The 27,919-nt window shown below is 31.7% G+C and overlaps 1 protein-coding gene across 1 annotated transcript in view; it reads right to left on the bottom strand.

The window, feature by feature from the left end:
• Window positions 1–3,594: 3,594 nt before the first annotated feature.
• zfh1 (Zn finger homeodomain 1) overlaps window positions 3,595–27,919 on the bottom strand; it is a 49,729-nt gene continuing 25,404 nt past the window's right edge. The window contains exons 2-5 of the mRNA XM_075292565.1: window positions 27,033–27,211; window positions 25,828–26,658; window positions 3,907–6,508; window positions 3,595–3,788 (exon numbers count right to left, since the gene is read on the bottom strand). Coding sequence (XP_075148680.1) covers window positions 3,595–3,788; window positions 3,907–6,508; window positions 25,828–26,658; window positions 27,033–27,211 — 3,806 coding nt within the window. The remainder of the gene's footprint in view (window positions 3,789–3,906; window positions 6,509–25,827; window positions 26,659–27,032; window positions 27,212–27,919) is intronic.

Genomic DNA, 27,919 nt, shown 5'->3' with positions numbered 1-27,919 from the left:
TTAGTTTTTTATGAAAATCTTTATGTTATATATAATAGTTTTTCTAAATTATTTCTGTTCGGATTAAACCCTTTTCCAATCCGTGTTGTATGTCTATTTTTTTTTTAAATTAATTTATTTATTAGTTATTATTAATATATAAGGCCAAATGAATAAGTTTAAGTTAATATTTTAACTGTTTTTTTATCAAGCTTAGATGTAGTTATATTAAATTTTATTTATTTATACAAAAATTTTATCTTAAGATTTAAAAGAAATAGAAATTTTCATCTTGCAATGTCTCCATTATTTGTGGTTTTCTGTTAGTAACCGCTTTAATGATGAAAATTTATATTAATGGAATGGTTGGTATAGCTTTTGTGTGTATGTATGTGTGTCTAGATTAGGAGATTTTTCTTGTCCAATAAAAATAATATGTATATAAATCTAAAATGTTTTTAGGCCAAATTTTGTATATTTGATTTTTTTTTTTTTGAAATTACACCAAAAAATATTTTGAAATTCTATGAAATATTTTTTATTATGAATCGTTCTATTGTATATTTCATTGTTATTTCTATTAAATATAATTTTGTTGATTTTTTCTGATTATCTATTAATGGAATCTGGCAATGAGTCAAGTACTAGAAAAGACAGTTGAATGTCGGTAAGACAGATTTCGCATGTGAGAGCGAGAGAGAGAGAGAAAAAGTAAACATTCGTGCCTTATGAAATTCTCTCAGGTTTACGCCATTACCTTGTACATGCTTATTTGATTGTAGGGTTGCCATATTCAATTAATAAATCACACACATAGAAATTTTAATTTCTTTAGTTTAACAAAAATTTTGTTTTGGACAAAGTGAAAACAAATTTTGTCTATGAGTATTTGAAGATCATAACTTGGGATTTCGGAATTCAAAAATAAATGTTTGTTTTTAATATAACTAAATTTTTCTTTTGTATTTTTTCTTAAGGTTTTCCTTTTTAGTCAAGCGGTGGGTACTATTTTTGTATATTGTTAACTGATTTTTGTAGTTATTGGTGGTTATAGAATTTATTATTGAAGAAAATAATAACTGTTTTTAGTTTTCGTTTTTGTAGTTGAATATTTTAATTTTTGTTTTATAGAAATATTAACATAATACATATCATTTGTTTTTGTATATTTTCAAATACTTTTGGTGTAATTTTTCTAGTTAAACATTTTCTTGCTCTCTTCTTAAGTAAACACATATTTTTTAGATAAACCATGAAAAGGGGAAAGATCCGTTTCCTTTATGGATGTTTAAAAAAAAGCTTACCCGTAGTCGAAAAAAGAAATTAACTTAAAAAATTGTATATATAAAAAGCTAGTGTATGTATTTTTTTAAGTATTCAAGGGAGGGAAATATATTTTCGAAAAGATTGCTTTAAACCCAGCCTGTAAATTGTCAGACAAGAAAATATGATCATTTTTGTTTTTGAAATTAATAAAAAACATATATATAATTTATGCTTTCGAAAATATTTCAATGAAATTCAATATGCTTTCAAATGCTCTTACCAAACACTTTGGGATTATTTGATTTCACATTGAATTTGAATAATTTTCAAACGTATTTTTTTTTCAAGAGAAAAAAATTACGATTCATTTAGTCTAACGATTTGCCAAAGGTATTTAATCTATCTGAAGTTCAAAACTTTAAAATTTAATTTCAATTTAAAATTGAAATTATTCTGGTAAAAAATAATTTTGTTTTAAATTAATTTGAATGTGATAAAACTAAATAATACAAAAAAATCCAAACATTTGAAAATAATTAAAAGAAAATTTTAAGTTAATAATTGCTTTAAACCCAGCCCTGTGTTTGTGGACAAAAAATATTGCAAGTTGTGAAAAAAAATATTTTTTAGTATAATTCTTACCACAGAAAAAGAATTTTTTTTATTGCAATCCGTTAAAAACAAATAAAATTAAATTAAAAAAAAAAATACTTTAAAGATACCAACTAAATATAAAATATGCATATATGTATAAAACTAGCATATAATTGTTATGATAAAAATTTGTTATTTTCCATTGCGATGAGTATTTAAAAAAAGGTACTGGTCCTTAATTTTGTTTCATTTTATATATAAACTAAAAAAAAGGAAGCTCTAGCGGATATAGGTTTTACACAAAAAATATACAAACTTAAAGTATAAACAAAAACATATAAACTAATTATATTCTAATACATATATCTAATCAAAAAAAAAAAATAAAATAATAAACTTTCTTGTAACATGAAATCAACAGGAAACTTAAAAAGGACAAATGTATTGAAATAAATATTGAAGTATTAAAAAAAAAGAAAAAAATGGAAATATCGTTTTGCAAATATCATATGTGCCTGCACAAAAATCTTAGAGAGCGTAAAAAAACAGAGTATTGAATTGTAAATATTCTGAGCCATTTTATAGAGAACAAAAAATAATATAGGATATAGAAATACAGTTTGGCATTCAATGGAGTATTTGGGGGTGGTTGGTTTTGTTATCAACATTAAGTACGCTTTTTAAGTGCGATATTGTTTGTTCAAAGAGAATGATATTTATTTCTCAACTTAAAGTAATTCAGCAAAATGTTCATTTAATACCCAGAATACAGTACACAAGCAAAACTACATTTAAATGTCGATAAAGCGGTCTCTATAATGCTTTTGACATGAGAGAAATCTGTAAACAGAGGCTCTCACAAAAACAGTGTAGCCAACTATGTTATCGCCATTAAAACGGAATTTTCTCTCACACTGTATTATGAACTTAAGAATGAAAAAAATATTTTCTTTTTATATGTAAACTTCTCAATGAATTTGGACTTTTATCTTAAAAAAACAAAAAAACTTTATAATTCAAATACCTAAAGAAAATCGAATTCAATTCAGCTGTATTGGAATAGATTTAAGGAGTATAGTGTATGGGTAAATAGGTATTTAGGCTTTTATATCAATTCATTAAACTTTTCTGATTATAAAAATCAAAAGGTGATGATGTTGTTGCATTGGTATTAAAATGTTGTTGTTGTTGTTGCTGCTGCTGTTGCTGGGACGGTACATTGACATGCATAGGTGGTGGCGGAACATTGAAGCGAGGTCCCATCATGGAAACGGCAGCTCCGAATAAAGCAGAATTACGATTAAGATGTGATGACATATTATGATTGCCAACACTAGCAGCTCCCCCACCGCCACCACTATTATTATGCATAAGAGGCGGCGGCAATTGGGGTCCTCCACCTAATCGTGCATTACCAAAATTACCATGATTCAAGAGATTCCAACTATTCATTATATGTGGCGGCGGCGGTGGTGGTGTTGGTCTTACATTGGCCGTTTGTTGCTGAAATAACGACGACATGGCATTCGCATGGTGTTGATGCTGTAGGTGATGATGATGATGCAGTGGATGGTGTTGGGGATGACGCATAGCTGCTGCCACATTAAGTTTTTTACGAAAATCATGCATATTCAGCATATGGGCTGAATTGCGTCTTGTGGACGTCGTTTGTTTGCCCGTCCCACTAGACGTTGCTGTCATAGTGGTGCCGTTGGCATTTGAGGCGCAGGAGTTCGTTTGTGCATTGTCGCTTACCTATTCCCTGTAAGGTTTGCAGTAAGAGTACCGGTGGTTCATGTGCTGCGAATATGAGCCGGAATGTGAGAAGCGTTTCAGGCACTTGGAACATTGGAAGGGCTTTTCGCCACTATGCAAACGTTTGTGTTCGGTTAGATGGTGCTTATGTTTGAAAGCTTTGGGACAATCCATACATTGGTAGGGTCGTTGACCTGAAATAGAAAAGCAATAAAATCAATTTAGTAAAAATGTTATATAAGGCTTGCAATTTTTTTCTTTTCATATTTCTTTGAGAGTTCTGGGAATAGAATTTGCCAATGGCTTACTTACCGGAATGCTCATATTTATGTCTCGCCAGCGAGCTTTGTTTAGCAAAAGCTTTATCACATTGATCACAAATGAAAGGCAAATCAGGATCACCAGCATGTCCATGCGTTTCCGCCTTGGCCCGTTTTGGTTTGGGTGGCAATAAAGCTGCCGCCGCCTGAGCTTGAGCATGCGCGTAATCATCTTCGTGCGATATACGAGAATCATCGTCACGCCACGAACGTTTCTCTGATCCAGGGCTGAGGCTATTGCCTCTAAAGTCCAATCCAGAAGCCCCCATTTTAATACTGTTCATTATAGAATGTTGTTGACGGGCATATTCAGCCGATCCGGGTGTCATTTGGAATAAGGCTTCCATGGGCATTAGAGTGCGTTGAGCAGCAGCCATAGCGGCAGGCATCATATACGGTGGCAATTGCGAAAAGGAAGGAAATGCTGCAGCTCCACGAGGGGTTGATGTCTGTTGGGGCCCACTACCACCCAAACCGAGTGGAGCTTCAATTGGCGAAGGTGTCTGACGCATATTGTGAGGCATGCTTGGTACTCCACTGGCCTGGGATGGAGGAGCTGCAAAATATAAGGCCGCTGCAGCAGCAGCTGCTTGAGCTTGGGCCTGTTGTTTAAAAACAGCTGGCACTGAAGCAGCGGATGTTGGCGACAATGAGGAGGTGGGTGGGGACATCTTACGGCTTAGGTTAATGGCTTCTTGTAGGTCTCCGGCAATACTGTTATTCACAGCCGACTGTAGAGGTGCTATGCCATACATGGGTGAATGCTGTTGCTGTCCAAGACCTGGTGTGGATTTCTGAGGTTTAACTGACAAATCCAAAGGCAATTCCTCAGAACCAGCCGTGGGTTTGTTTAGGCATTCTTGTGGGCTGTTTTCAAAGTTTTGGGGGGTTATAGCTGGAGCAGGACCTGCATTGTTGCCAGAGCTGGGCATCTGCATGGGGAATGTCAATTTATTGTTGTTGTTATATTGCAATTTACGTTCACGAGAACGATTATTTTGGAACCACACCTGCACTACTCGAGCATCAAGTTGCAAACGTGAGGCAATCATACGGAATTCCTCACGACTGGGACGTGAATTAATGGCATAATGTTGTTTCAAATGCTGTTGCTGTTCCTCGGTAATGGCAGTGCGCACGCGAACCTTACGCTCGGCATTACTTTCACCTCCACTGGAGCAATCATTGCGTGAAATGGAATCTCTATCATGTTCATCGTCACGTTCATCCTCAACATCACTGGTGGTCATAAATGAGCTGGAATTTGCTGATTGCTCAAGTAACTGTTGTTGTTGTTGATGGTATTGTTGCTCCAATTCTTGCTTAATGAAACCGCACAGGACCTTCTCATGCTGGACCAATTCTGTGGGATGATTGAATTTCTTATCACAACGACTACATCTCAATTCAGCTGAAGCAGCATTTATCGAATCTGGCAAATCGTCGGAAGATTTCTCTGCTATTTCTAAAGGTTCTTCGGACTCGTCCAGTGCTTCTTGTTTTATGTGATGTTGAGATACTGATTCTGTTACTGCATTGAGGGGAGATTCTGGTTTTTGCTCCTCTTCCTTACTGGAAGATGTTTCACTTTGTAGTTTCTCTTCTTTAATGGGACTTTTGGAATCATCCATACTTTGGCTAACATTCTGGAGGGGTATTTGGTTTTCTTTTTCATCACTTTCTACCTGCGGTGCTGGTTCGATTATATTCAACTCCGACGCTGGAGTGTTTAATTCAGTATCCTTCTGGTTTTCTGCCTCTAGATCCATAACTAATTTTGGTTCATCTTGATTATCTTCATCATTCAATTCCAATGTCTCGGAGGTAACATCTTCATCCTCATCATCGACATTGGAAGCGATTTTCAAATCCTTACTATCATCTTCATCCTCCACCGTCGTCACTTCTGGCTCTTGGTGATGAAGTGGTGGTGGTGGTGACGAAGACATATGCTGTTGTTGCTGCTGACCAGCAGCAGTTAATTCCAACAGACGTTGTATACTATATGGATGAATACGAGGATCCAAAGCCATGCTATAGAATGGATTAGGGAATGAGGCCAATAGGGCTGCATTCATGGCACTATTGTAATCACCATACTTTGGTAGTAAATTTGAATAGAAGGGGTTTGGTGCCTGACCAGCACTGCTATTATTATCGCCAGCAAAATAATTCATGGTGTTGGTTAAATTTTGCACCATACTCTGGGCATCTGTTTTGCCATTAGGTGAAGATCCTAATTTCATCGAAGATGTAGGCGAAGTATTGGCCGATGATGAGATATTTTTATCCAGACTCTTAAGCAAGAGATTACGACTGTTGTTCAATTTTAAGCCCATGCTAATGCATTTCTTTGATGTCATGTGCGATGAGAAGGAACCGGAATGCGAAAATCTCTTGCCGCAATTATCACAACCAAATGGCTTTTCGCCGGAATGTATACGCACATGCTCCTTGAGGTGATGCTTGAATTTGAAAGCCTTATCACATTGATTACATTTGAATTTGCGTAGAAGGGCCGACTCATCATGGCTAATCATATGACGTTGAAGACGGTAAACATTGGCAAAAGCTTTGTGACAGATTTTACAACTCTGCAAAAGAAAAACAAAAAACATATTATGAGGTGGTGGGCAATTAAAAAAAAATCCCTTAAAGGTATTGATTAAATGGCAACCCGATTCTAATTATGCAAGTGTTTTTTTTATTATGAAATTTCGCTAGTGGTTCATTGACTTGTAGACGAAAGAATTTAGACTACACGTGTCTTAATCGTTTTGTCTTTATCATCATTTCATTGTAGATGTTTTTTTGTTTGATTTTATTGTTTGCATATTTTTAATGTTCTAAACAATTATGAATGAAAATTTCACCAATGTGATAACGTTTCGGTTGTACTATTGATAAGAACAGCTAATAAATTTACTTTTACTTCTATATTTCCTATAGAACTATGTATAGCAATAATTGTACCTTATCTTCCGGTAAATGAATAAATTGTTTACCCTTAAATTCACAATTTTTTATTAATAGATGGTTTTAAAATAATGCTCAGGGATTGAAGTTCAGACAGTTCCAATAACAACAGAAAGTTATTTTCCAGATCCTAAGACTGTCTGACTGCCTCTAAATATATAGGGCTATGCATTTCTTTATTCTATATAATATACCGATATAACGTTCTAGCACTTTAAAATTTCCGTTTTCTTGAGGATAAAACAAAGTTGGCAACACTTTTTTGAAAGTATAATTGAGTGAAAGTATCTGAGAATGTTCTGATAATAAGAGAGAGAAAGAGAGAGCTACATTTTCAACTGAATCTTTTGTCACTACACTAGCAGATTTAATTTGTGTAGTTCCTATCTTTTTTTTTGCAAAATTACAATTCTCGGATATTTTTAAATTCATATTGAGACCGGCTTTTTTTTTGTACACAACAATAGAAGAGCTTTACCGCACATAAAAACCACTCTATATTAAAACGAAAACAATAATTCTCCTTGACATTTTTTTTTACTGCACTTCATATTTCATAGAGAAACTCTTTTGGGGGGAATTTTCTTTTATTAAATTACCATGAAATAACGAAGAATTTCCTGTGATCTGTTTCCTTTAAAATCCAATTTAAAACTGTTGTTAAAGGTAAGCCCAGAGACATGGTGAAGAACTCAAACAAAATATCGAAATAAAAACACTCTCGCACTCACAACTGTTGTTGTAAATAACAACAACAGCAATCATCATCATCATCATCGTGACGATCTCCAAGAGTATGGTGTTGTTTATTTCTGTGTTGTGCGACAGACAACAGCCGCTTTTTTTCCTTCTTAATTGTCAATTAAGCTTTGTTGGAGGTAGGATGTATGTACGTACACACATATTTCAATATATGTATGTACTAACTATACAAAACGTAAGGTGGAGACCGGCCGGGTGTACGTAAGTATGTGTGAAATCTACGTGTAAACATTAAGGTGGAGAATTCCACAAGAAAAAAACAACAACAATAAATAAAAAATGATGATGTCGTTTAAGCCGCAAGGTGTGATGTCAATACAAGTACATACCTATATTTGGTTTGAGTGAGAGTGGGAAAGAGAGAGGGAGCAAGAAAAAGGTATTTATTTAAAAGGTACAAATGACTAATAGTTTTTTCTTTACAGTAAAAGATATATTATGCCCCCACTGGCAAAATAGGTATTCGATATCAACAAATTAATGAGGGAATATATACATTAGAATAATAAGAACAAGAGTTTAATGGTACATAAATGTTAAATAATGAATGATCTCACGCATAATTCACATGATCGAGAGATAATCAGTGTTGTCAATTTGACACTCAAAAATCATTTTATTACTATTTTGTGCCCTCTCAATTTTTTTCGGAAAAAGTCATTTCCTGTTTTGTTTAATACCGTTAATATGGAAAATAAACATCGATCAAAAGCCATTAAACCTGGAGAAAGAAATCGAAAATTATAAATGAATATTGAATGCTATACAATATTTATGGGACCTCTTAATGAAAACGGTGGTGTACACGACAGGAAAAACAAAATTTTGTATGGTAATCTTGTAAACAATAACAGAAAAAGTATATCTGCCTCATAAAAAAAAAACAAGATGAAAAAACTGAATACTCCACAATTTGATGGACAACAAATTGAATGAATACACATTCAATATGAGGCAATGGCCAATTAATTGATGTTTTTGTTTGTTGTTTGGCTTTCAATCGAAACCAAAAGTTTGCAGATGTTTTCTTTTAAAATAGCTCATATTGAAAGAAAAGGAAATTTAAAATGTTAAGGTAAAGCTTTAATGGTTTGTCCATACAATACCTTTTAAAATTTTTAAAAACCATAACAACAAAAACTTATTTTACCAAAGGCCACTAGAAATAAAAAACCATGCGAAATGAACAAAAAAAAACAAACTGCCACATCTTAAGTGTTTAAATTAATAATTTCAATTAAAAATTGGCGCCTATTTTATAAGGCATTTACTTTTTTTTCGCATATAGATTTTTATGAAATATGTGTGTGTATGATTGAACGTATTTTTTTCTACTCTTGGCGTTTTGTGTTTCTCTTATGCCTGAGGGAGGACTCTGAATGCTGAATAAATGTTAATTAATTTGTTTCAATTAAAGATGGGTTACTTATACATTTACTGACTACTCGTATGGAACGAAGTACAAGTAAAAAAAATGTAACTAGAAACCATGAATCACTACGACCATTTGTTCATAGATACTTATGGACATAAGAGTGTAACGAATAAAAACCGATATATGAGGTTTCCCAATTTTTCGATATTGATTTTTTTTTAATTTAAAAAAAAAGTTACGTTGAGGACATATAATAGATTTAAAAAATGTGAAATAATATCGATTTATTATTTTTAGTTAATATTAATTGTAATCTCCCGCTCACGATATTTTTTCATTGTTTTTATTTTTGTACCATATTGAATAATATGGTGGAATTTTCTTAGAAAGCTTAAAATAAAACAAATTTATTTTTTTTTTATAAATTAGTTTAACTGTTTGTTTTTTTTCTCATTAAACGCTTCAAGACTTTTATTTTTTTGGTTACTATAAATCTGTTACATTCTAATGTACATATTTTAAAAGATGGATGGGGCCGCTCTAGCTAGATGAAATGGTCATAGAAAATGAAAACGAGGCTTTATTTGATTGTGGTTTTATTTCCATTACAGTTTCGATGAGAACAAAGTTCAGTGGAATGTATGCAAAAAAAAAAACGGAATAAATAAAAATCATACTAAAAAACTGGAGAACATAAGTGTGTGAGGAGGATTTTTTAACAATCTGTTGGTGTGATATATATATCATTAGTCCACATAGTCGTTGGAGTCCATATTTTATGGGTATAGGTGTGTGTGTGTGTGGGTACTGATGCTACAAATCGGGTAGATATGACTAATATCATTAATTAGCGCGGTTTCTTCGTTACGTTTAGTCATTTGAAACCTCTTGAGTTTGTAATAATTTTGTTGCTATTGTGCATATATACGTTTTTTACAGGTCCTCATTAAAAACCGTGGCGATGAGATCATTTGTTGTTGTCCAGCGAATACATTCGAAAAATTCAATATATTTAATTATTTATTTTTTTTATTTTGTTAATATTTTTGTATATATTTGAAAAATTTATGTTGTTTTGATATTTTTTTTGTAGCGGTTTTGTCGTGTTTTTTTTTTAAACCTATGATGATGTTGCAGAGGAAAAAACATCGTTTGGTTATTTTCAAAACATTTATATGGTTATAAAAACAAAGTCAGACGACAAACAATCTACCGTCCGCTATGATTTTAGATTCACATGCCATCTTCAATTGCGTTGTCAAAATATTGTGGTCGATTTAGCCTAATCTTGCTACGCATACGTACATCTAAATAAATACATGGGTATGTCCATGAAATTATTCTAAAACAAATACAGGAAATTTATGTATTTCTTAGCCAAAAACAAAAATAAAGTACGAACACAATAGTGAGGTTTCACTATATGTGGAGCATTAACAGATTGATTTTGTGATATTCCATAGGCATGTTAGTTCAACAAAAATAAAAAAAAATAATATCCGTTTCCGGGTTTTCATACCTGATACAAATGTTTCTTAACCACGCACACACACCAAATAAGAAATTCTATAAATTTTTGTATGCAATAAGATTAATATGTTATTATAAATTTTTATTTTAACTCAACACTTTTTATATTAAACGCCATTTTATTCACAAGCAGAATTGCTTTGAATTCTTATTGGTTAAATTGTTTGGACCAGCGCCATGAAATCAACAACCACAAAACCTGTTTACTTGCCATCCCCAATTAGCCATGTTTATAAACAAATGGTGACTATATACCTGTTGAAATATACACTCACACAGCTATCACTTAGGTACATACGTAAAAACACAAATTGAATTTCTTCTACACAACTGAAAATGTAACCAATGTTAGCAATACTGATATTTCACACTAAAAATGTGGGTATTACAACCTGGTATAAAGGTATTATAAGACTCTCACCTCACATACAAACATACTTGTACACATTGCCATAATGTGTAAAAAAGAGCCAAGTGGGTTATGTGTGTTTATTATCAATTTTCTAGTTCACCCTTAACTTTAGTTAAATTAAGCTAATAAAATACACATATTAGATATTTTCTTTTGAGAAACGGAAGCCTTTGAATAAAAATGGTCAATGTTAGTTTTAAGCATACCACTGCTAAACCGGTTTACTTGAACATCCCCCTTCCGCACACACAAACAAATAATGTTCGTTATCTACATGTATGTATATTAATTTTGCAATCCTACCAAATACAACTTTATTTGTATTAAAAAAGACATACACACTAACACTACATACACTTTTCCTTATTAAATGTGGATTCATTTTCCCCTTCTCAGACCCCCCAAATAAAAAATAAGACAAACACGACCTAACAAGTTTTTAAGAGTTCACACCTCTTCTCACCTTAACTTACACATACACACAACGATGTTAAGCCATGAAAGAGAGTGGAGCTATCAAAGTGGTGCCCACAACTCCTATTGATTAGTCATCATTCGTGGTCTCGCGCAATTAAACGTATTTCTTAATAGCTCCATATATTTACTTAAATTAATACAAACCTAAAATGTTACTAAAGTATTACAAAAAAACGGAAAGATAATATTGTGAAAGCAATCGTGAATATAACTAACAGTTTCATTATTAGAAGAAAAGTGCATAAATAAATTGTGAAATGAAAAAATATTACAAGATAAACATAACTGTATGTGTCTATGGCATTGGAGACAATTGTGTTACGTTTTTGGTGTTGTAAAAAAAAATAAGTGATCAAGGCAAAACTATGACTTATTAGTTTAACCGAATTTCATAATTTTTAATTACATTAATATGTGTTATAAAATCCATAAAGCAGAATAGTGACGTTGAAATGTATAAAATGTAAAGGCAAGAATTTATATTTGAAACCACTTGTACCATTGCGACCACTGCCAAACCGGTTTATTTGCACACCTCCTCCCATCATACAAACTAACTATGAAGGCTATCAACATGTACAGTTTGGAATACTCCGTACACAACTTCATTTGTATTAATAGAAAGAGACACTAACACAATTATCTCCTAATTATTAAATATGAATTCATTTCCCCTTCCCGGACCCCACCACACAAAATCAAACATTACCGCCAGTAAATCTTAACAAGAGTTTCTCACCTTAACTCACACACATACACACTACGATGTTAAGCCACAAAAGAGAGTGGATCTATGAATGTGGCGTCCACAACTATTGATTAGTCATCATTCGGATTTTCGCACAATTAAACGTATTTCGTGGTCGGTCAACGTATTTAGTTAAATTAAATTAATAAAAACCTGAAATTTTATCAAAGTATTATGCATAACGGAAAAATAATATTATGAAAGCAACAGACAATATATCAAAAGTTTAAACATTAGAAGAACAATGCATAAATAAATAAGTGAAGTGAAACAATATTACAAGATGAAGCATATAACATAATGTGGCAGTGGGAACAATTGTGCTGTGTGTTGTTGTCAAGAAAAGAAGTGATCACCCCAAAGCTATGGCTAGTATGTATGTATAAGAAAAACAAAAAGAACAAACCAATGCAAAATTAATGTGCGTTGGAAGACAGTATATAGAGGAATGGATGTACGGGTTAAGTGATATCGTTCGTGTTCGTGTTAAAGATATTTAGTAACATATCCTTCGCGTTTAATTGAATTATGAAAATATAATATTGTTATACCGATCGAAAATATATCAAAAAGTTTAATTATTAGAAGAACAAATACATAAATAAGTTGCGAAGTGCAACAATATAATTGTGTGTGTATATGGCAGTGGGTATAATTGTGTTTCTTTGTTGTTGCCAAGAGAAGAAGAGATCAAGCCAAAGCTATGGCGAGTATGTATAATAAAAACGAAAAGAACAAACGAACGTTGTAAGACATTAAACATAGGAATGTGTGTAGGGGTGAAGATAATCGACTTCGTGTTATAGCGTATTTCGTAACATATTCTTATAAAGAGGTGAAGAGGGAACTTAATGTAAACTGAGAGTATGGTATATAATACTAAGAGTTTGGGGATAATTTTTCAACCAATAATGCAAGGTGAGAAACAGTTCTAAGCCAGAAGCACTAAAATGGGACGGAGTCAAATTTTTGAATGCAGCCATTGCCTCATTATTTAAGTGAATTTTAAGCTAGAGATACCTGCACTATTACAAAAAAAAAAAAAAACATGAAACTGCCAAACAGATTTCGATTAGAGTTGCTCCACAAAGAAGAACAGATTTCAATTGCTAATTATGCTAGAAAAATGTAAACGGAGTAAAGCCGCATTTTATAATTTGGTAAGTAAATTTAAACTCAATTATAAATTAATTAATTTAATTTTTTTTTATTTTATACATAAATATTTTCTAAAATATTCCAAAATTTAAATTTTAATGTGTGAATTAGGAAATTAAAAATGTGAATAAAGTAATTTTGCGTTCTTATGAGAGAAAATGAAAATAATCGATAAGCTTTTCCTAACGAAAAGTACGCTAGCTAGATACCTATGCATTTTTTGTGTTTCTTCCACTCACACATTTCACTCCAAAGTAAAATCCTTCAGTTACTGCATAATTCTATTAATAAATAAAAAACAGATTTCATTACTACATTATTTCATAACTATGTCATGACAAATTGTTTTTCTTCATTGGGGTTATTTTTTTCTACAACCCCATTAAAACGTAATTTCATAGCTAAAGAAACCAAACATAAGCTGCCAACTAGTGATAAGACATACTAGTTTTTGGTCACCTCTATTTCTGTAGAAATTATTTGTTTTATTCCAAAGGAAGGTTAATTGCAGCAAAACAACTTATATTAATATTAATAATAAAAAAAAACAAAATCAAGCAGAAAACATAAACAACGCATATAAACAGGAAATAATGACGAATTAGTAGCTGTGCTTTAAATTTGAATTTTCATAATTATTATATTTGGTTTGTGTTTCATATTCATAGAAAAACAAAATAGTTGTGCTATTTAAAATCATACCACAAAAGGTATAGAACATGGGCGTAAACAGGTTGGAGGGGCTTTGAAAGTACCAAATCAATTTATAGAACTTTCTGTATTGTCAGTACAATTTTAGAAAATGGCTTCCCGATATAGAATTATTGCAACGTCCTTGATATAAATTAAAAGGCCCCTTTATTATTTATCATAAATTTTATCAAAATGAAAATATTTAGAAATATTAAAAAACAAACCCCCTACAAAAGATAATCAGAAATATTTATTAATTCGCTGCAATATTAGAAATAAATCCTACAAATTCACAACAATACCGTGTTCATAAAAATATAGGAATTCAATAAAAAAAAAAATAAATTATTTCTCTTAAATATGTAGTTAATTGTTTTGTGACACACAACGTGACGATATATTTAACAGCTCTAAAAGCTAACTGTCACAGAATGACACATTGTTGCCAGATTGTTAAATATATATACAAGCTACACTCAAAGAAAATATGACGATATTCTGTGTATGCCCATACATCCGATTTTTGTCAGTTCTTTTCTGGTTTAGTTTCAAAATATTTTAAATAATTAGCATTTTCAGTCAGTTTTTTTAAATGAACCTCTCACACATGCTCATCAAAGGGATTGACGTGATTTTTTTCTAAAGAGGGGTCGTCTTATATTTTGTTGTGGTTATTTTTTATGGCTTTTTTATCTACACATGTATTAGAGACACAAGTTTGTGTTTAAATATTTTAGAAATTGTTTTTTTTTTGTGTGAAAGCACCTGTTGTTTTTCCGTTTGTCCGTTTTTGTTGTCTATGCCTTTGTTGATGTCTGCGGATTTTCATGTCTTTCTTGTTTTTTATATATTTCAAATGTCATTTTTTATTGCAACGCAAATTACCTTAATTTTCGAAACATATATACATATATGACAAATAGATTTATTCGTATACCTACACACCAAGTATTTATGTATATTAATATTTAAAATAGGGGACAAATATTTGAAAAGTTTCAGATGATAGACGACAATTTGAGAATAGAAAATTTTTGGGGATTTTTTTTATGATAGATATTGTTGGCATTGATATTAGAAAAGACATCTTGATATTAAATTTAACGTAATCTCTAATCTTTTCCGAAAAACAAACCGCATGTATAATTAATTGAAACTTCTAATAGAATTTGTTTTTGTTTTTTTTTTATTTTTTTATTTTTGAAATACGCACGAATAATAAGAAACTAGTAAAAAAAAAAAACAAACAATGACCTAATTTTTTTTAATTTACTCTATCACAATATGAATTGCTAAATGCGTTATCTCTGTTTAGGAACAAAAACATCACGCTTTTCATTTCTACACTCCAAACGTAAAAAAAGTGAATGAAATTCAATTCTGGTATTGTATTACGTATAGTCGCGTCAACATACGTTATCTACCTTTTATTGTGAAATATTCAACGTAAAACAAATTAAATTAAAAGCTGCTGATTGTTCGAATCACTGAAAAAGTGGGCTACATCACAATGTTGTACACACATCACACCAATGGAGGTTGAACTGGGGGTTATCACGACCCCTTCGAAAAAAATATGGCATTTCCAGTTGCTTGTTACGCTTAAGACTACTTAACATTTATTTTTTGTCAAGCCACCGTTTTTATTTTTGTTTGTTATATATTTTCAGAGTTTATAAACTCATGGGGAAAAGTTCATTAACATTTTGAGCAAAAGGTGGTTGGACCGTAGATTGCATTTTATTGAACTGACTGACTACCTCTATTGGTTTTACGGTAGATTTGAAAAGGAAACTGGAAAATTCTACAAGATCTTTTTTTACTGTTACAGTGATACACAATTTTTCCAAGAGTAAGCGAAACTGCACGATGATAGCAAGTCTATATTCCCAAGTGTTCAGGACTGCTGGGGATAATGTGACAAGTGGGTTTGATAGCAACCTCAACCCAGTTCTGTTTATAAATTAGTTCCCTCATTAAATTTAAAACTAAAATTTATGTATAATGTGGCTCCTACACTAATAGAAAAAGTTTCGTTATATTAACGAAATGTGTCGTTAAAAGTCAGCCAATGAAACAAATTGGTTAATACAACGAAATTTTTTGTTATTATAACGAATTTTCTGCAAATCAACATAACGGTTCGTACTATTAACGAATATTTTCATTGTATTAATGAAAATGTTTCGTTATATCAATGAACATTTTTCGTTGGCTGACTTTTAATGAAATTTTCTTTGTGTGTAAGCGAATGCTCTAGAAGGTAGAGCATACCGATTACATTTTGACAAAGGTAATCGATACTGATCGTTATGGGCAATTCCTTATTTCCTGGCTTACTAGAATGTTTAATCACCTAATACCTCCATCATTCGCTACTAACATATGAGTATAAATTCTTCTTTGGGTGTATTCCGCAGCACAATATTACTCGACTTAATATCATTTAATTATTATAGGGGAATTTTTTCTCTTGCAAATATTGTGGTATTCATATAATGGGTCATTTAAATTTTAATATCTTATTAAGCAAACGGGAAGCTACAATTAATAAATAAATTCTTATTATTGAAATTTATTCTTCGTTCAGCAAAATTATTATTTATAAGATAGCATTTTGTATGTGTATAAATGTATTGCAATATCAAAAAAGAGTTGAATTATCCTATAAATTTTACCTCAAGACTTGGGGGGTTTTGGTTTTTGTTGGTCTTAACCAAATTGAGTAAAACCGCCATCTGTCCCTCCATCTGTTTTTTTCTGTGGGCCTTCCACATGTATTTCTTTTGCGTTAAATTAATTTTTCTTATGGTTAAGAAACAAATATATATAATATTGTTGTAAATAATTTACCATCACCACAACAACAACAGCAACGACAATGATGTCGGAAAAAGCGCCAACTAATGATTAACACTTATCTGTGGGAAAACGAAATGAAAAGCAAGCCAACAACGAGCCGAAAGAATTTCAAAACCGCATAATGTGTGGTGCATCGGAAATTAGGTCTCCAGAGAAATGATGCTTGAGATTTTTCAATTTTTATTTCTACGAAATTATCATGGGCATGTGTGCATGCATTGTATAGATTTATGTATATGTATATATAGGTAGGGGATTTGAAATTGTTTAATTTATGATATTTTTGTTAAAAGTTACAAAAACAAAAAAACCATAACCAAACTCAAGTGTATTGAATATTGTAGTATAAAACGGAAGAAATCTATCAAAGCAGGTGGTGTTCGTGTGTGGTGAATGTTTTGAAATGTGGATCTTTCGATTGCAGACAGGTGTTTTTCAGTGGTGAGAGTTCATTCATAATTTTTAAATAAAATAATTTTTGGATTGTTTTCTTTTTTTAATTTTATAATATTCTTCAATGAAAAAATTTTATTTGAGTTGATTGAAATACATATTTTCATTCATTTTATCCAAATGAAAAATGACTATTTTTACATAGAAAGTTAAATTATAAAATAATAAATTACATTTCGGCCAATGAAAACCATTCGTTTGGCCTCAAGGTAAAGTCCATTAGTTAAATGTTATAGCAAAAAAATGAAAATTTCTGCTTTCTTTATCTATCTACACATAAAATACAAATTTAAAAAACCTTGAATTTACAATTTATTTAGTTTTATAATTAAAACTTTCAGCAATTATAAACTTCACTACCGCGAAACACATAAATTTTAACCACTCCACGTTTTTGCTATCGCAAAAAAAAATAGAACAGCGAAATTTAAATTGTAATATTTTTTTTTGATATAAAGTTATTTTATAGAAACAGTTTTTGTTTTTTTTAAATAATTAGTAGACAAAGTTATTTTAATAATTTGTTATGGACACACATACACATGGCCACAACTGAGCATTTTTTCCACCAATCCCATGGATACATATATGTATGCATTTAAAAATTATTGGAGTTCACATGAAAATGAATTTGTTTTTTAGTGAGTTTTTTTTATGGTCTGCATACAGGGTTATATGCGTAAAATAAATTGCTTTTAATTTTTCACTTTACGTGGGGAAAAACGCAATGGTAACAACAACAATAATCGTAATCATCATCATCATTTACTCTGGAGAGTATGAAGGAAAGAGATGAGGACTTTTCACTTCTGATGGTTTGGGGTTCAGCAAATAAAAAAAAAAGTTGACCTTTTGAGAGTTGAACAAGGTTTTTTGTTTTCTCTTCCAGAGTTACGTTGACTGTTGTCCATTTAAGCACTTGTAATTGTTTGTCTGTGCATTATGAGTTTTCATTTGTACTTCAGCAAGCATCAGTCCAGTGAAAGACAACATTGCTTGCCATTTGTGTTTTTTTCTGCTGTTCTGTTCATTGTGCCACCTAAAGTGGATGCAATTTTTCAATTTTAAAAATGTTCAGCTACCTCTGGATGGGAACTGCCAATGATGATGATGATGCTGCTGGTATTGCTATGGATTCACTATTTCTTTCGTGGCCTAGAGAGTAGTTGGCTTGACTGGGATAGAGTCAAGAGTATACGTTTTTATATACATACATACAGCATATATCGTTCGGAAGAGCCAGCCAGTGAGTGAGTGAAGCTTGTGTACACAAAGGTAACAAATGGTTTCAATGGTTAAAAATTGTTTAAATAAAAGATAAAAAACCACCATCAACAAATGCGCAGTTAAGCAAATATTTAATTGTTGCAAGTGCCATCCTTCAATGACAGTGGGATGTGGTTAAAAGATGTATTGATTTTATGAAAAATAAAAAAAATAACAATAAAACTACAAAACAAATATGTACCACTAGGAAATGGTGTTTAGCTTTAAAAAAATGTTCAAGCAATAAGAATTTGCCAAATATATTCTCCCCGAAACTTTGCAAGAGTCAAGATCCCTTTATACGATTATTGAACATGAGCATCCGCCTTAACGCAAGCCATCTCGATAGTCAAATGAATCCATCAAAATATTAATAGAAATATCGATTGCTTTACTTTGGTAAAGGTCCATTTGCTGACTTGCGATTAACAGACTATTTTTGAGCCGGAGTTGAAATAAAACATCCAAATCCAATTCTCCTCTTTAAACGTTGAAAGCCTCTGGATCGAATTTGACAAACATAAAACATTGACCTATCGATTTTTAAAACCACCAAAAATTGAACTTATTTTAGAAAAAAAAAAAACATGGATTAGTTGATTTTTTACTCTTGTACCGCTTTCTTAGAATGAGTGCTTTTGCAGTTATTTAAAAAAAATATTTCGTATACTTAGGCCCACTGTCAACTTTTATTGAATGTAGCACAGCATAAACCTGCAACGAATGGATGAATGATTCCTTTGTAATTTTGCTGTTGTTGTTACTGTTTACTTGCTTCCAACCTTCCAACAAAAGTCAAGCAAAAAAAGAGTTGACCAATAATTTATGGCCAGTCATTTGGTCAGCAATTATACTGTGTATGAGAAGAGAGTATTTGACCTTTTTTTTACCCTGGTTCAGCAATGGATAAAGAACTAGGGTGCAAGAGTATTGAGTTAACTGGAAGTATTGCGATGATACTGAATGCCAATGAAAGGTTAAAGAGCAAATGCAAACCATTATTTTGCGATTCTTTAACTCTAGATATAATTTTTTCTTGACATTTTCCTTGGGAAAATATTTTATTAATTATATATTGAAAGGATTTCCCACATTGCTAGATTGTTCCTCGCTTAAAAGATTGATGGAAAGACTTGCTCCTGGTATATTTCATCCGGTGATACTTCAATATCATCACTTCACTTACACTAGTAGTCAACGTTAAAATGTTGTGTAGGCCTATGCTATGTCTCAGTTTATCGTTATGTCTGTCCATTTCTCTGGCCATTTAAATGTATTCTGTCTGTCCATTTGTCTGGTCATCCAATTGTTGATGGTGTTGACCATTTAAATGGACACAGACACATCAGCGGTCATCAACAGTTAAAAATGTTTAACTGTAAATAAAAAAGACCCATTATACTCTGTATGTTCAGGCCATACTATATAGATATATATATTTTAAACATAGTAAACAATTTTACCCACTTTTTCTAGCCGATTTCACTGGTCCTCAACCACTGACACACACTCACACACATCATTTGCCGACCTTTTACCATCATGTGGTCAAGTGGGTGATGCCAAATCTATGAGTCCCAAGCAAAAAAATGCAATGACCAACACCAACCATGACTGCCTGCTGATGGTGATACTATTCATTTATTTGACCTATGAATGTTGGCTTTGCTGGACGACTTTTTCTCCAATTCAGTTGAGTTTTGCTTTTTTTTTTTTGCTTCGGCTGCTGTATAGCAATGTTGAAAATGTCACCACATAGTGGTTGGCCATATACTTTATATGGCGAAAAAATGTTGATGTTATTGGCCTAGCCATTATAGTAAATATATCACATGTGTGTTAAACTGGATTTAAATACAAACAACAGAGCTTTAGTATTTCAATATTGGTCACATTAAAATTTTTTTGTGAAAGACAAAAAAATAACCGAACTCCTATATTTCCACAATTTGGTTTAATTTGCATTGTGCATAATTTTACAACCAAAATAGTTAATACTTAATAAGTATTAAATGCGATTAATTCATGCAACAATTTCATCTCCACCAAATGCTATATTAACACAAACCGTATGTCTTTTAATACCAATGTCACACTATTTTGCATAATTAATTGGTTTTCACACATAATTGTATTATTGTGTCTACTGGTGGTGGAGTTTTTGGTTATTCCGAACGACAGCCAAGCCATAAAAATGTTCACAGGTTCATTTATGATTTGTTTTTGTAATGTATAAAACAAACTATGGAAAATATGCAGCAAATTATTTGTTATTATTATGGTTATAGCTGATATGAATTGTTATAAATTTTTGTTGGTAAAACTGTTATAATAATTCAACTCTTCCAACACACTTCAAAAAGGTGTTGAATAACAGTTTAAATTCGTAGAGGTATATGTTGTTGTTTAATAAATTGGTTTTAATTATTAGCATTGAGATTTTATTTTGTCCTATCTTTTATTTAAACAAATAAAAACAAGTGTTTTTTTTAATATTGATTATAAATATGGCAGTTTGAGGTATCAGTTCAGCGGAAATCGAATTTTTTTTAAGTTCTTTAGTTTTATTATTAGGGTTTTTAAAATATAACAAAAGCTGATGATTCAGTTTGAAGAGAAAACATTATGGATAATTTGCATTTAAAGTTAATTTTGATTGAAGAAATTATTAAACTGACTATACAAAAAATTTAGTTTTTTTATTCTTTCGTTAATATGATTTTTGGATTTAAATAATTGTTGAAACCCCAATTATTTAAATCCAAAAATCAAATCAAAGTATAAAAGTTATTAAATTCAGATTACTGAGCAACTAAAATAGGTTTGAAATGAACCGTTTACACAAATGACTTAGCTTGAAGTTTTATTACAACAAATATTTGCTATAAAAATTTCATATACAATTATTTTTTAAAGACTAAACTGACATTACTGGTTTTGGTCGAAGGACCAAAAATTTTAGTTATTATCAGTATGGAGAATTCATGAACTTTTTTTTGTCAAATGATATATTTTGAAGAGAAACTGTTGTGGATATATTTTTAATTGTTCATCATAGGTTCTCTATCTGTTCTTGAAGAACAAAAAATTTAAAACTATAACCAATATTTGCAATAAATTCGCAATGAAATAACTCGAAGGACCAAATATTGCATTTTGAACTTATGAATACAAAAATGTTGCCTTGCTCGAAGGACCAAATATTTTAGTTATTATAAGTATGGAGAATTCATGAACTTTTGTTGTCAAATGATATATTTTGAAGAGAAACTGTTGTGGATATATTTTTTTTTAAACTATAACCAATATTTGCAATAATTTCGCAATGAAATAAATCGAAGGACCAAACATTGCATTTTGAACTTATGAATACAAAAATGTTGCCTTGCTCGAAGTGCCAAAAATTTTAGTTATTATCAGTATGGAGTATTCATGAACTTTTTTTTTTTGTCAAATGATATATTTTGAAAAGAAACTGTTGCGGATATATTTTTAATAGGCTCTATGTGTGTTCTTGAAGAACAAAAAATTTAAAATTATAACCGATATTTGCAATTATTTCACAGTGAAATACATCGAAGAACCAAATACTGCATTGTGAAAAAAATATGTTTATATTTATATATCAATTACGTATATGTATATTTTTTCGTTATTAAAAATGCCTACATTTTGGTTTTTCCAGCTACTTTCATGATAATGACATTTTTTGTTATCACCAAAGAGAGTGAAACAAAAAACAAAAATCATAATAATAACCATAAAGTAAATTACTAAAGCAAAACGTAGGCGTATACCTTATAATTTCACACAAAACCTAATACTGAGATATACAAAAAGTGGAGTATGGTTCTTCACCAAATACATTTCCCGTTTATAGGGAAACTATCAAGGGACCAGTTGTTGTATTAAGCCTAAAGGTTACCAAGACTACAAAAAGAAAAAAAAAAACGACGACGACTACATAACCAAAACATCACCCACACTAATGCCAATAGGAGATAAAGAATGGCGGGAAAAAATAGGGGTAACATTCACTATAGTCTATCATAATGGCTGTTGTTTTGTTGTAGTCGGGCATATCGTTTTTTGTTGTTGTTGGTTTTGTTGCTGTTTTTATCTGTCAGTCATAACTTTCAATTGCTGTCTTGTGATGAGTGTTGTATAGTGTTGGTGTATTACCCAGCCAGCCAGCCTATGACGATTGGGAGGGCACAATGAAACTAAAAAAATGAACGCAACTGAAACTGATAAGATTTCTTCTTACAACTACCACCTATATAACACTCGTATGATGAAGAAACATGGTATATTACTTACTTAGACAATAGTTGTTTTGTTTCACTTTTTGTTGTTGCTATTCTTTCTTTACTTTTTTTTGTTGCTGATAAGAAGGTGAACAGAAGAACAAAAAAAACGACTAACTTTTCTTCAAGCAATGGCGACTTGTGAACCATAAAAACGAATCGAAAAAAATCTTTGAAGATGGAAATTATGACCCTCATATCTTTTGGGTGGAAAAAGTTGCCTCGTGATTTTTTTTCTAGTTTCATATTTCTTAAGGTTGTCCTAAGTACATTTCAGTAAGGTGCTTGCTTGACACTATCGTTATGCCATAAATTATAATTTTACTCACACTCATGATAAAAACTAAAGACCCCGAGAAAACAAATCTAAGAAGAAATCTCCATCCAACTTGCATTGTTGATGGGTCAGTTGGTGTTGGAGTTGTTTTTTTTCGCTATCAGACTACCCTTGAGATATGTATCACCCATAAATTCATAACCACATCGAGGGCATTTTTTATTGGAAGTTAGTGTTTTTCTGCAAGGAAATATGTTCATATATAAAACAATCTTTATATTTAAGCAGAGATTTTAGTTTCACCTAAACAGTAAATGTTTTTTCAGTTAGGGGGTTGTTATTTAACCTCATACCATTAAGGGGAAAATATGATTTTCATCAGTAATAGCCCAAACTTTGATAACAACATATCATCATAAGGAAAAAAAAAGAAAAGAGAAAAAATCCCATGAACTACCTATGAATATGAGATTTTTGCTTTGCAAGTCTCGAGGGGCTAATGTTTAGCAGTAGTTAACTTGCACCAACCATAGCAGACAAGTCATAGAAATATTCTCATACACATTTCATATTTATGCAAAGTATGTCCTGCAGCAAACAAAATAACATCAGAAAAAGACCTTTCCAAAAAAAAAAAAAATAAGCTCAAACTGTTACTAAAACTGAAAACTAATTTTGCTAAAATGTTTCATAAACGTCAGTTTGCTTTCCTGTTCTTTTTTTGTACTTCTAATGCCGTCAGCTTTGGGTGTGTAATAAAAACTGATGATGTGAATGCTTTCAAAACGGAGATTTTTGCTGGGCAAAAAAAAGTAACAAAAACCATGGGAGGTTTTTTAAGATTTTTCTCAAATAATTTGAAATGAGAAACGTGGTTGGGGAAGAATTTATTTAGGAAAACTGCATAAATTCTTGCCATCATATTCGAATAATCGAAGGCTTTTACTATTTAACAAAATAAAACCCTCAAATTATGGTTAAATCTCTAAAAGGAAAATGGTTGACATCCACTATACACCGAAAAAAAGTGAACAGTTTTATAGGAAGAATGAACTACCTCGCACGAAAATTGAACTTATGTTTACGGTCATTGAACTTTATACCTTTAAATTTACCACGTTTAGTGGTAAATTTTTGAGACATACTTAAAAATTAAGTAAGATTCCATTAAGATTTAGAAAATTTCGAAAAAAATAATAAAATTTAACTACTGGCGAATATTTTTTTCCAATAAAAATAAGTTAAATTTAGCGTTAGTTTAACTACGGAAATTTTTTTTCTGTGTAGGACAACTCCATTAAATGTTCACAACATGAGGTGAAAGATTGATTTTATTTTTTTGCTATCACAGTTTAGTGGAATTTTTATAATTTTTCTACAGTCCTTCATTACAATTATTCTCAGAAAAAATAAAGTCCAGCAATCTCTAACCGGAAATTCCATAACCATACGTATGGTCCAATATTTTTTTTTTTTTGATTTTTATGGACAAGTAGATAGGAATACTTTTGATTTGTTTTCTCAGAGTTTGATTAATCAACCGTACCATATACATAACTTCAATCAAATCTCATTTTGACTTCCCCCACTAAAAATCAACTAGAAAGAATGATGAAGACATTGATTGTAAAGCCTTGATGCTCTTCTCATGGGAAGATTCTGCACACAAGACAACAAGAAGTCAATCCATCCATCCCAACATCCATCTATGTATGTAGCTACTAGTCAAGAGTCATAATTCAACCTTTGAGGTATTATGAAAAGCAAAACAAAGCCCAGCTTTGTTTTCATTTTGATATGAGTTGAGGGGAACAATTCAACTGTGCATACAGAGAGAAGTATGAAGACAAAAACATTCGAATCGATCAAGGGGCGGTTGCTGGCTTATGGTCGGTCCAAAGATCATTTATACTATTTTTATTCAAACCATTCTGATGGTGAATGACGATGAATGCACATTGGAAGGTGTATGTATGATATGAAACCTTTGTGGTTTTTCTTTGTGTATACGCTGTATGTATATATATTATATGCGGTTGTTCAAGTTGGAAAGCGAGATAGTTGCATTAGTTCCTATGGACCAATGGACTGTGTATGGGACTATGATTCATTTGTTGATATGATATAAAAGAAATCACTTGTTTTATAAATTCGTAAAGATATGTCAATGTAAGATATACGCTTGATCAGAATTAATCCTGCTTATCAGGTTACATCTTGCTTTTTATTTATGTTTTCTTCTTTTCTCAATCTTATTTATTTTTGATCCTGGTTCAGTGGAATTCTTTGCCATAAACAAGAAACAAAGTAAACTCTTTGTATACTCTTTAAAAATACAATAAAGGCCAGAACTCCATCTTCACCCTAAATGGGAAAAAAGAAACATTTCCACTTTTCTTAAGTGCCTTTGAGATACACATAGTTTATGACTTACGAGTTACGAGGTCTTGGTTTTTTTCGATTGTATTGTTTAAGCATTTTCTTATTTAACGTATCATTAACACTTGCATTCATTATTTTTGTTTTATGAGAAAAAAAGAGAATTCCCTAAACCGTTTCCCCCTGGTTGGAACGACGACGAAAGAATAAGATGAAATAAAATGTCTACTTTACTTACTTGATTAACACCATTGAGAGACTGTGGCGATTGCGCATTGGGTGAATGCAATAGTTCATGTTTCTCCAATTCGTGACGTGTTTGAAACAATGCTGTACAATGCATACACTGATACGGAGGACTTATACTACTGGCCGCTGAATTATTATCGCTGCCTCCACATGAACCGGGACTTGAGGTGGAGCGTATGGTATCCATGGTATCGTAGGAATGATGTTGATTCCCCGAAGAAGTTGAATGTTGTTGTGAAGAGGACAATACATGTGGATTTAGATGATGATGGTGATGTTGAGGATGACCATTGAAGCCTAATAAATGGGATGTGGGTGAGGTATTGCCAGCATTTTGCTGTTGTTGCATAGCCAAAGCGGCCATGAATTGTGCTGCTGCCGCAGGATGTATATTATGCGGTAAGTGAGCGGCAAATGGTGATGTTGAGAGATCTCCAATTAATGAGTTCGAAGAGGAATTGAGACCATTATTGTTACTGCTGCTATTGCCTATATGTTGCTGATTGGTTGGGGGCGGTGTATTTGGGGCGGATGAATTATGGCTGGGTATGGTATTAATACTATTGTTATTCTTCTCTTGACTATTGTTATTATTATTATTGAATATCTTCGATTCACTGGAACTTTGATTACTTTCATTGTCATCACTATCAACATTAGTTGATGTATTGATGTTCTCACCACCATCTCCCATATTTGAGGGATTTGTACGCCGACTGCCTTGATCATTATCGTTATGATCAACTGGCGGACTAGGATAGGATGGTTCAATATTTAGTTTGTCATGGGGATGTTCACTGGCAATGTGGTCGCGAAGAGACTAAAAAAAGGAGAAATAATACAAAGAAAATATTACCATAAAAGCTAATAATTAAAATAACTAAACTGTATAGAATATTATTTATTACTATTAAACTTAAAAAAACTTCTTTTGGCAAATTCAAGCAGTAGATAAAGGAAAGTAAATTGGTCTAGGGAGATCTCTTGTAGTTATAAATAAAAATTAATTAGTTTTTAGTTGAAAGGCTTTTACAATGATGGAATTTTTCATTATATTAAATCAATAAAAAATTGTTTTTAATGAACAGTCAAGTGTAAATTCTTAACGGATATCATAATTTATTATCATGTTTTGACGGTAGTTTCAATTGCTTTGTTTAATTTCAAATCGAAGGACCATTTAATAAAACTCACCTCGAAACCACCCAACCTCATATGACACTGAGGACATGTGACCATGAAGTCTGTTTGTTGAGGTGTGGGAGACGATGATGCTGGTACACCACTAGAATTTTCATCATCTACAGTAGTGCTGCCATTACTGCTCTTTGACTGTTGATGATGGTGATGTAATGTGGAGGTCAATGAAGGAACTGTAAAGAGAAGGAATAAAAAAACGTTAATAAGATCCAGTGAAACTATTAAAATTTACAATATTCTCTTCTTAATTTAATAAATTAAACTAAATTAACAATTACAACCCTTACTTGTTTCCCAACTCAGATTTGTGATAAGCTCTTTCAAAGAAAACAATAATGTTGAAAAAAAAACGTATTTCTTTTATATAAATAAATTATTTTAAATGGGGGAAAAATCCCTTATCTGTGTATTGAGAAACACAAACGTAAACGTTTATATTTTGAAGAAATCAAATGACCGCCATTAATTGTTTCCTCTCCTTATTCTTCTTAATTTGTTGATGTATATGCATATGTATGTATGTTGTATACAAGAAAGAGTTCGTTAAAGGTAGTCTTGTCTGGTTCAATTCATATTAAGTCCTACACTGAAAATGATGATCTCATTGTGGATTCAATGGAAAAATGAATAATAGCGTAGACGAGAAAAAAAGGCTGGCACCTCATTCAAAATGCCTGACTTCTTGACTTCATTATTGTTGTTGTTGCGATGTGGAGTGTAGAGAACTAAAAGGTCTTCAAAAGATCACCATATTGTATGTATTTGTCTTATTGTCAGAACAATCTCAAATCCAAACTCATACGCACACAAACATATACGCATGCTCTCTTTTCTGGTGTGCAAAAAAAACCTCGGACATAGGAATTCATGAAATAAGGTGA

Source organism: Haematobia irritans, chromosome 1, assembly GCF_050003625.1.
Source record: "Haematobia irritans isolate KBUSLIRL chromosome 1, ASM5000362v1, whole genome shotgun sequence".
Lineage (NCBI taxonomy): Eukaryota > Metazoa > Arthropoda > Insecta > Diptera > Muscidae > Haematobia > Haematobia irritans.
Note: the sequence above shows the minus strand (reverse complement) of the source record. Positions and strands in the feature narration are given on the sequence as shown.